The sequence below is a fragment of the Vanacampus margaritifer genome, chromosome 1, assembly GCF_051991255.1.
Source record: "Vanacampus margaritifer isolate UIUO_Vmar chromosome 1, RoL_Vmar_1.0, whole genome shotgun sequence".
Classification (NCBI taxonomy): Eukaryota; Metazoa; Chordata; class Actinopteri; order Syngnathiformes; family Syngnathidae; genus Vanacampus; species Vanacampus margaritifer.
In genome coordinates this window covers 10646504-10657666 of record NC_135432.1, presented here as the reverse complement: position 1 = coordinate 10657666, position 11163 = coordinate 10646504, and the positions used below count along the sequence as shown (strand labels likewise).

The window sequence follows — 11163 nt, the reverse complement described above, 5'->3', positions numbered from 1 at the left end:
TTTGGCTGAAAATTCATTGCATCACTCGAAGATGAAAGAAATACAAGATATAATGAAAAGATGAAAATCAAGATATAGCCCAGCATAAAAGCAAAAATGCATTGAAAGCAAGGCGGTGAAAAGAAGACGGGACTCTTCGGCCGATCGGTGATCGAGTTTGATAAAAGTAGTCTACAGTCGACCGGCGCTATTTGTGGGGGGGGGGGGGGGGGTGGGTGGCTGGCCTGGCCAACGTATAGCGAAAAACTACGTATAATTGATACCAATTGAAATATATGGGGGATTTTTGGGGGGTGAAAATTCCTGATAAACATTTAATATGATGTATTGTTGATTGAATCGGACAAACGAATCCATTACTGCCCAATCACGGATTTGGTATAAAATTCAAAATAACATCCGATCCCGATCAAGTCGAGTATTGGATTTATGAAAAATGAGCGGTTAATAATAAAGTTTTGTGAGAAAACGTATGCGTGGGCTTCTCAAACTGGGCTCGAAAATGTCACACCTGCATATTATTATATTTTTTTATTCGACACACCTCAAATACAACACAAACAAGTTTCACGCCTACACATGGGGAATGCGTAGTTGGGGGTGAAGGGGAACCACTCATTTTCTGACTTTGACCCCTCTGTGCCCCCCCCCCCCCTCACATTTTGATTGAGTCTAATGTTGAAGGGCTGTCACTATCTAATATTTTTAAAATTGATTATTCTATCGCTTCTTCCATTGATGAATCAAATAATTGGATCCAATTTTATTTCACATCAAAGTGAAAGTCAAAACCAGTTTTCCCCAATGACTGTTTATTAACCAGTTATGGTTGTTTATTGACTATTGTTTAGTGACGAAGGAAATGAAATTCGCCAACATTTTTTAATCTGATTCAGTTATGGTCATTGTTTTCCAAAGTAAAAGCAAATATTTAGAAATATGTTATTTCAATTAAAAATAAATAAATATTCAGTCTACTTTGATGAAGGATTATAGAAATCAGAGAATAATTACTGTTGAAAGGCTGAAAATGAAGAATTGGACAATTTGGCTCGATTATTAACTCTTTTACCGCCAAAAACGTTTAATGACGTATACTAAAATCCAAATGAATGCCGCCAAAAACGTTAATCGACGTCAACTATGTTTTTTTTTTTCTCAATGAGCAGTGCAACGTCTTGTGCAGCGCTGCCTTGTCATTGGGGTTGTGAAATCTCAAAACACCCACTAACTATGCCCAGCAGATGGCAGCATTGTATCTCTTTTCAACGGGCTCCCAATAGTATGGAATTACACTGAAACATGACCAATCTGATGAAATAGAATGTTTTCAAGAAAGCCTTTGTCACATTAAATCTAATTCACATAGCGTCACGAAACAAAAATATTAGTGTTAAAGTCACTATTGTGCAGAAAATGTTTTCCTTATCTTTTCAATTTTCGCTCTATGTCACTCAAATGACCTTTTTTCAAATGGTGATTATTAAAGAATGGAATAAAGTAGAAACTTACTTTTTTTTTTAAATGAAAGAATGGAACGCCATCTTTCATGTGCCAACCATGTGTATGTAGTCAGAGCACACAATATTGCCTTGAAAGGTAAGTTAAAATGCTCGAAATCTGCTGAAACTGTCGGGGTTTTTTTCTATAACGTGTGGCAGTTAAAATAGTTGTCAACTAATTTGATAATGGATTGTGTTGATTAATTTTGACAACTCTAAAATGTAACCCCCGCGACCCTTATGAGGACAAGTGGTTAAGAAAATGGACGGATGGATAAAATGTAACCTGTTTTTTCCAGCTGCTCTCGAACACATCACAAATGGTTGCCGCCATCTTTTCATCTCCGCTGGAGCGAGGATTGCACTAATTCCTTTTTTTTTTTTTTTTTGCACTCGTCCCTAATCCGCGTGTGGCGTTAAAAGGCGGCGCGACGCCTCGAGATGGGGCCCTTAGAGCTCGGCTTCGCCCTTTGGCTCGCTCACCCCGCGTTCCGGAAAAATCCCACGGCGTCTCGCCATGAACGGCACGGAAGGCCCCAACTTTTACGTGCCCATGTCCAACAAGACGGGGCTGGTGCGCAGCCCCTTCGAGTACCCGCAGTACTACCTGGCCGAGCCTTGGAAGTACTCGCTGGTGGCGGCGTACATGCTCTTCCTCATCGTCACCACCTTCCCCATCAACTTCCTGACGCTCTACGTGACGCTCAAGCACAAGAAGCTGAGGACGCCCCTCAACTACCTGCTGCTCAACCTGGCCGTGGCCGACCTCTTCATGGTACTCGGGGGCTTCACCGTCACGCTCTACACCGCCCTGCACGGCTACTTCAAGTTGGGCGTCGCCGGCTGCAACGTGGAAGGATTCTTCGCCACGCTCGGAGGTCGGGACGGGACGCGTCGACGTGTTGCGGTGGCGTGTCGTCACGTGACGCTGCTGTTGTGTTGCAGGAGAGGTGGCCTTGTGGTCGCTGGTGGTTTTGGCCATCGAGCGCTACGTGGTGGTGTGCAAACCGATGAGCAACTTCCGCTTTGGGGAGAAGCACGCCATCTGCGGGCTGGCGCTCACCTGGATCATGGCTTTGACCTGCGCGTTGCCTCCCCTGCTCGGATGGTCGCGGTAGGCTTTTTTTTTCACGCTCCCATGTAAACGTTCCGGTTCTGAATTTTGTGGCGTGAATGTCAACGGGGACTTCATCCAGCTTCCTTCCGCATTCCAAAAACAGGTGAGCTTCATTCAAAACTCTTCGTCAGGGGTTGTGTAGTGGCGCACAGGCTCCCTCTTGTGGTACGTGTAAGAATTACTCAATCAATCCTTCCAATTGTACATAATGGTACAGTGGCAAATTACTTTTTTAAAATCATTGCGTTGAATATTTTCAAACGGTTTACAAACTATTTAGATACAATGTGCATTTAAATACAGCTTCTAGTTCTTACAGTAAAGTGACTGACTTATAGAGTTACAGCGGCTTACTTGCAATAATAGGAAATATACTTTTATGGAGACAAACGGACAATTTGGAGTTTTCAGCGGAGCGACCGTGCATGTTTTGGAATGTGGGAAGAAGGCCGAGTATGCGCAATCTACAACTGCTTTATTTCATGACATTTCATGGAAATCATCAAATCAAGCAATAATTGCTCAATTAATTATTGTTGAATTCATTAGCAATCAAAACAAACTAGTATTGTTGATTTAAAAAAAATATATATATATATTTTATAACCTCGTCATTGTGGCATGTGCGTGTGCGCGCGCAGGTACATCCCCGAGGGAATGCAGTGCTCGTGCGGCATCGACTACTACACGCCCAAACCGGGGATCAACAACGCCTCGTTTGTCGTCTACATGTTCGTCCTCCATTTCGTCGTCCCGCTCGTCATCATTTTCTTCTGCTACAGCCGCCTGCTGTGCACCGTCAGAGCGGTAACACACACGCACACACACACACAGATGATGAAGATTGAAATTGTCATTAACTCATTCACTCCCAGCCATTTTCTCTGAAGCAACCCCCTTCGCTCCTGGCTGTTTTACTGGATATTGACTGATTTTGCGAGGCCCACAGAATATTGTGTTCTATTACTGTAAAAACATGGAACCTAGCAAAAGAAAGATTAGAATCTGTTCTTTCATCAGAAAAGAAAGTATCAGTTTCCATTTTTGCAGCAATTAGTATTAGAATATAGCTAAGTTTAATTATTATTCACAAATCTGTTTCAAACTGTGGGTAAATTAGCTTTTTGCAAGATGGCCCTGGCTGATCTCTTATACTCTGTTGCCACCTGCTGGCCGTTTCTCTAATAACTACCATTGCTTTATGCATTCTCTTCAGTTCAGAGGCTGCTTCAAAGCCTTATGTGTGCTCTAGCATTTTTTTATTTTTTATTTTTTTTAAACGTATAAATGCGTCTTTGGGCGCATGGTAATATTTAAAATGGAACGTTTTTGGGAGCAAATGAGTTAAGGTGATATTTCCTATTTTTTGCAATACAATATTTCCTGTTCCTGGGATTGTGTTCCCAAAAATACCTTCAATAGGTGAAATCAGTTTTATTTTGACATTTGTTATATATGCTGTAAAAGCCCTCAGCACACACTTTATACATTTATTTCTCAGGCATTCACATTTTGTCACATTTCTCTCGTTTAAAGCTGCTCAGTGTCGAGAATTTGCCCAAAATATATTAGCTGTTTTATTTGAACATTTATGACTCAAACATCTTCTAATTAGCCGATTAACACTTTAGCTGATCACAATGGGAATTCCTCTAAAAAAGTCTCTGGCCAACCGTTTTCAGACTGGATTCGGGTTTGAATTTCATGTTCACTGTCCGCGGATATGACATCATGCGCATGTTGTGTATGGGCAGAAAGGGAGTGTGCAGTTTCACTTTTCAGCCACACGAGGCAGTAGTGATTCGAAAAAGAATTTTCTGCATTGAGCAGCTTTAAAGACTTTCAATGTTTGAACATGGATAGATTTGAATAACTACTGTGGGGAAAAAAAGCATGCAAGGTTGCGAAACAGTGAGGCCGTGAAAGGTGAACCTCGTTCTAGCAATGGAACTTTACATTGGGAAAAATGGCATTAGTAAATCTTAGAGCTCTATGTATTTATTCAAAAAAACAACTTTACTTTGTGTTGTTGAACCATCATGTGACACATTGGGTGGAGGCTTATATTTAAAAAAAAAAAAAAAAAAAAGAAGAAGCAATTTTTCAAGCTAAGTGGCAATCTGCGAGCTTGTTTGGCCGGCCTCCGATTAGCGCTCGTCTCAAGGACAGCGAAGGAGAGCGGGAAAGCTTTTGCCAGCTTGGAGCCGAGGCGTCCGGGTGCTGCCTCACTGTGTCACCCCTCATGAATAATAAGCCACTAAGCCTTCATAATTCATGCCTTCATCCTCAACTACTCTTGTTACAAGTGTAAGCAGGACTTGTGACAAAAGTGCTTCGTGCATATTTTTGCCACTGTCAGCATTTGCGGTGGTTGACGAGTAGAAAGCACAAGCGAGTCAAGCGGTGGCGAGCATTTGCGTACTTGTTGACGCGCAGGCGGCGCAGCAGCAGCAGGAGTCGGAAAGCACGCAGCGGGCCGAGAAGGAGGTGACCCGCATGGTGGTGGTGATGGTGATCTCCTTCCTGGTGTGCTGGCTGCCCTACGCCAGCGTGGCCTGGTACATCTTCGTCAACCAGGGGGCCCAATTCGGGCCCGTCTTCATGACGGCGCCCGCATTCTTCGCCAAGAGCGCCGCCCTCTACAACCCCGTCATCTACATCCTGCTCAACAAGCAGGTAACAGCAAACATAACCTTTAGGATTTTTTTCACACCAAACTCCACTGCTGGCAAAATGCCGGCAAGCAAACGGTGAAGGGACGTTTGTAGGTCCACGCTTGGGCCCCACACGGCGGCCATCGCGTAAACCCGGGGGTTGGGGCGGGGGTGTCTCACGTGACTGTTTTGTTCCTTCAGTTCCGCAACTGCATGATCACCACCGTGTGCTGCGGCAAGAACCCGTTCGGAGATGATGACGACGCATCGTCGGCCGCCACCCTCTCCAAAACTCAGACTTCGTCCATTGCCTCCAGTCAGGTGGCCCCCGCTTGAGCCCCCCCCCCCCAAAGTTTCCCATCTCAGAAGCCATCGTCACTGCCGGCAGGCTGGACTGGAACTTTGCTCTTGCAATTTTACTAGCTTTTTTTTTCTTTTTTCTAGCTTCTCCCGCTAGCCGCTCTTGTTAGCCACTCCAGCCTTTGTCTCCAATTTATTCGCTCGGTTGTCACCGTCGCTCGCCGGGCTTCACACCAGCTGCCATGTTTGCCGAGATGCTCGTTTGCTCACGCAAAATAAGAATCGGTGGAAGGCTTTCAAAGTGTGGTCTCTGAGCCACCGTAGTGTGTGTTTGGAAATACATGCGCTTTGGCTGCATTCTGTGTTATAGTGACATCTAGTGGTCAACTATTGCACACTGTCACTGCTAGCCCCCCCAAAAAAAAAAAAAATTTTGTTGTGGATTTTCCAAATGGGTCAATTTAACCCACAGCATAACAGGAGGGGAGGTCAACCTTTCAGGTCCAGAGAAATATTTCCACAAAATGGGGGGCTTGTTGACCGAACGCCAAATAAATGTCACTAGCATAGTTGCCTAGTTGAACGTTTTTTCCTCCATTCAGCCTTTGCCATGACCTGCACATCTGACAATCTACACAAACATCAAGAAACTTATTATTATTTGTATTGTGACACTAAGTCAAGAATGACTTAGGCTAATACACTTGGGGGGGGGGTTCTTCATGACCTGTATGAGTAAAAAAACAAAGTATTCAAATCATTGAGCCTCAAAGCGTCACATAATTTGCAGAGGTCGCCTTGCCTCACCTGAGAAACTTCCAAAGGAGCACAAAAGGATCTAGAAATGTTACGGACATGCATAGCGACCTGATTTTCAAAATGATAAACCGTGACACCATAAATTTCAGTTTGCTGTTGTGTCTGTGGCCGGCAACCGCAGCATTCGGCCAGTAGGACTACATTTCCCATGATTCTTAGCGGTTCTACTTCCAGTATGATGAAAACACACCTAGACTGCTAGTGATTAGATGCGGATGCAAGGAGTGCTTTCCCAAAACTAAAAGCATGTGGAAGAGCACATGCAAGCTGGAATGTGCGCTTACTTTGGCCTCATGTCAGGTTAGTGGATGAGTGAGGGGGGGGGGGGGGGGTCTTCCACATGAACAGCTTCTCAGACATCTCTCACAAAGACCATTGTTTCCAGGTGTCAGCACCAAACCTTCAAAAACGAAAAGCCATTCTACCAACCATATTTATTTATTTCTATATCTTGAACCATTAAGTCGTGAGAGGCTTTTGTTGGAGGTGTGCGTCTCTCATACAATATCAATGGAATGTGGGTGCGTGACGTCTCCAAGTCAAATGTGTGTGCGTGAAAGTGCATTTTTCTTAAAGGGACAGTGAGACACTTTTAGTTGATGTTAATTATGGTTAACTTCCACATTTCTTGACCGATTCCAGTCGTTTACATTTTAAACTGTTCAGCTCATTCAAAATTTCTGCGGGAATTTTCCTAGTTTATTTAATTATTCATTCATTTTGGTGTTGAGGGCACTTTCTGCATCAGTTGTAGCTCGAACCTGATGTAACTCCCCCCCACCCCCCTCAGTAGTACCGTACTGCGACTCCAAATGTTTCTTCAAATGTGACATAAACACAAACAACCTTCCCATTTTCAAACTCGTGGCCGTATTTCCAGCTTGCTGTTTGGTCGCCCACAATGAAAACGTGACTTTCGTCCCTCCCCAAGAATGTCTCACGGTTCAGGTTGTAAATTGTTGCCCTTTTATTACACGTGTTCCATAATGTACAGCTGTTGGTCATTGCCTTTAGTTAGGAATAGTGATTCATCCACCTCCTTTCTTTTATTATACTTTAACGATCAGTTTTGTTGCATGTAGCCTGAGTGAATGTTGTGTTTATTGTCCTGCCTTTTGTTGCTGGCTTTTGCATTTTATGAAGTAAAATTCTCCATCCAAAACGTAACTACCTCTCATGTTTGTGACTTGCCATCACTACAATACAGTAACACACAGTGACTTTGAAATGTAACTTGATTACTATGGAGGACCCCCCCCCCCCAAAAAAAAAGGTTATTCACGGCAAAATAACGTTCACGGGAGATTTGCCGGTTACGGCAAAAATAACCATTGCCTAAACAATCACAAACTAACACTACAACATAGTCTCTGTAGTAACGTTATGCTACTTTTTCTTATGGTAAAACATTATGCCACTTACCTTGCTTACTTTAAGGGCGTTTCAAATTGCTCGGCAGAAAGCCAGCCGCCATTCTACGTCACTACACACTGAATGCGTTGCGACATATATAACAGTGGCGGTGTACGTCCAAATAAAGTTTCTACAAAATGTATTAAGTCATGCACTGCCATTAACGGCTATAGATGTCAAAAATTCATTTGAACTATTTCTATTAGTTTCACATTTTTTCCACTAGTTAACAAGAATATGAAATCTAGATTTTTTTTTTATTGTACATTTAGAACATATATAACATTTGTGATTAATCGTGAGTTAACTATTGAAGTCATGTGATGAATTACAATTAAAAAATTAATCGTCTGACGCCCCTTATTTTTAAATAATCTTTTCTTCTTTTTTTTAATTAGCGGCATCAGGTGATTCATTTTTTTTTAAATTGTAATTGATCAAATGACACTAGTTAACTCAAGATTAATCACAAATTTTATATCTGTTCTAAATGTACTATTCCATTTTTTTTTTAGATATTCATACTATTGTTAACAAAAGTGGAAAAAAATGTGAAACTAAAAGAAATAGTTCAAATTAATTTTTGACGTCTGTAGTCGTCAATGGCAGTGAATGAGTTAAACTGGAAATTATTTTTAAAAAAATGCATCTCATAGTTAGGTTAGTAACAACCAAATCAATAATATAGCGCAAACATTGCACATTCCCCCCCCCACTATTTAAAAAAAGAAGCCAATGTGACATCTGGCAGGATAAAGAACGGTGGAACAGACACAATCAAAGCCTAAATACTTTTATTTCAGCCACTCTCACAAATCATTTGGCATCACAAATACACTCAAATGGCACGAGATTTGCCTTGAGATAATACGCAGGTCACATTTGTCATAAATGTACATTTCCCTCTATTTTGGTCCAAAACGACGCGTGGACGGCTTCAATACTTGGATGGCGTTGCGACGACTTCCCAGTGAGCCGCTGCACTCGTCTTCCACTTCAGCCGCAAAGCACATTGGGACAAAAAGTTCAAAGCACCGACGGTGGCGAGTCACACCTGAGAACGTTGCAGGCTTTACGGACGACTTGAATCACCGCCGTCGCCTCCGCACGGAAGGACGGACGGACGGACGGCTACGTCAAAGCATTACAACACATCTATAAATATTGCTATGGACATTATAATACAGTGCAGTGCATCATTGGCTCGTTCCCGACGGGAAAGGGTTCAGTGCATTAAGACCGGCGGGGCTTCAAGTCCCGCTAACTCTCCGAAAGTCTCATCCAGGGCCGAGCGAGCGTGTCGGGAAGCCTTTCAAGATGTGGCCGCCGTCCTCGCGACCTTTCGCTCCTGGCACGACGGCAATGGCGGCGAAACGGACTCAGGCCTCGCTGGAGCACTCGTAAATGTTGTCCTCCACCAGGGCCACCACCTGCTCAAATTTGTGCTGCAGTTGAGTGCGCCGCGCCGTCGGGTTGCACTCCAGGGCGCTCGCCACCTGAACGCAACCACAGCACGGCAAGTCGTGTTCATTTTATCAGACATTTTGTCTCAGTTTTAGTCCAATTCCAATCACACTTGTTAGTTTGGATCATAGTTGGTCAACTTCATCCCATTTTTTATTTAGTTAACTTTTAGCCGACTATAAATCGAGCATTTTAGTCTTTTTTTTTTTTTAGTCCAAGAAAACATCATTTTAATCAACATTTTAGTCTATTTTTAGTCAATCATGTTACCCCTTTACATTTTTTGTCAGCAAATAATATTGAACATTTCCATATAATCTAAAACTACTTCATATAAAATTTTCTCTCATCTTTTTTATTTAAAATAACTTATTATTATGACTATATTATGACTCCATGCTACAAGCTAATAAGTTAGTTAGCATTAGCTAGCGGTTGGATTAACATGGTTTGAACGTTATAACGGTTGGAATAATGTTACGTTGCACTCGCCAGCTGCAGATTTGAACTGTCACTGTGTTAGTGACAGATTAGCAGAAAGAAGATTTTACAAAATCATAATTATCGTCTCATCTTGGTGAACTAAAATGTCCTTCGATTTTAGTGCAGTCTTTATTAACTCATTTGCTCAGACTGATTATCTTCTGCGTGTAATCAAAATAAGACATTTGCAAACATCTGTTTTTACTTTGGAAAACAATGACCAAACCGGTAACATAGTACAACATCAATCCCCTTTTTTTTTTTTTTTTTTTTTTAAATCTCTATACGAGTATGAAGTACGAAATCAACACCAATCACCGGTTAATAATAAGTAATCAGGTAAAAAATGCTTTTGTAATACAATTTAATGCAAAATAAAAATGAATCCGATTAGTCGATTAATTGATTGAATAATAGCTAGATTAATCTATTCTAAAAATATTCGTCCAGCTAATGAGGCAACCGAGCTTTCAAAAGCAGCGAAAACCTTGCTTTCATTTCCATCATGCGATCTTTGTCAAGTGGGATTTTCAGCCCAAACTATTTGGAATAACTTAGGGTCTCCCATGATCCCAAAATGGCCGCCTCTCATTGAAGAGGAACACACGCTAACGACGTCGACTACTTTCAGCGTGACGGTGAGTTTTGTTTTTGATGCGTCTCCATGACAGTATGTCCAAATATGGCTTCAGCTTTGGGCCGGCCGATGTCGAGGAACTCCTACCTTTTTATTTTTTTATTTTATTTTATTATTACTTTTTTTTCTGGAGAACTCCTACCTGGTTTCTGTATTTCTTGGCGTATTTGTAGATCTCCGTCAAGGCCAGGTTGGTGTTGAATTCATTTCTGTACTTCTGCAAAAGATTTTCGACATCAGACCAAAAGGTTGGCATCACGTGCGTGCGAGGGCGCGACTTACCCGAGACTCCTCGGCCAGGTGCGCGTTCATCTCCTGCTCGCTGAGCGGCGCCATTTCCTGGATCTGCTGGTAGTAGCACTGCACCCTCTTCTTGTACTCGGGGATTTCTTTGGCGTACAGCAGCTTGTTGGTGGGAGAATCCTGCAAAGTAAAAGAAAAAGACAACCTTTCAATGCAAATAACTTCCAAGATAGTCAAAAGGACGTCACGCCCGTCAACTTGACGGAGGAATTCCCGGCGTGCTCCGTTCTCCGCTTGCTGCCTGGCTGGCGCTCATTCGAGCAGAACGCAAAGTCGGTTGTGGGCGCATTCGGCTTTTAATGGTGACTATGGCAAACGGACGAAGGGGATGTGGAGGAAAAAGTAGGACAGGGGATGGGGGGGGGGAGGGGAGGGGGGAGCAGCAAATGTGCTTACAGCACAAATCGTGTCATACGTTATTTGTGTAACATGACGTGTGTGTGTGCGTGAAGTGGGTCCTTCTGATAACGA

At 42.7% G+C, this 11163-nt stretch overlaps 2 protein-coding genes across 2 annotated transcripts in view; one reads left to right on the top strand and one right to left on the bottom strand.

Annotated features, from left to right (window-relative positions):
* The first annotated feature begins 304 nt into the window (after nt 1-304).
* Nucleotides 305-6730, top strand: exorh (extra-ocular rhodopsin). The gene is made up of 5 exons (XM_077571540.1): nt 305-2380; nt 2448-2616; nt 3261-3426; nt 5056-5295; nt 5475-6730. The coding sequence occupies exons 1-5, from the start codon at nt 2020-2022 to the stop codon at nt 5607-5609; spliced, it is 1071 nt and encodes a 356-aa protein (XP_077427666.1). The 5' UTR covers nt 305-2019; the 3' UTR covers nt 5610-6730.
* A 1852-nt stretch (nt 6731-8582) lies between these two features.
* The window catches only part of plxnd1 (plexin D1), an 89042-nt gene continuing 86461 nt past the window's right edge, over nt 8583-11163 (bottom strand). The window contains exons 34-36 of the mRNA XM_077572064.1: nt 10672-10812; nt 10532-10606; nt 8583-9301 (exon numbers count right to left, since the gene is read on the bottom strand). Coding sequence (XP_077428190.1) covers nt 9185-9301; nt 10532-10606; nt 10672-10812 — 333 coding nt within the window. The 3' untranslated portion in view covers nt 8583-9184. The remainder of the gene's footprint in view (nt 9302-10531; nt 10607-10671; nt 10813-11163) is intronic.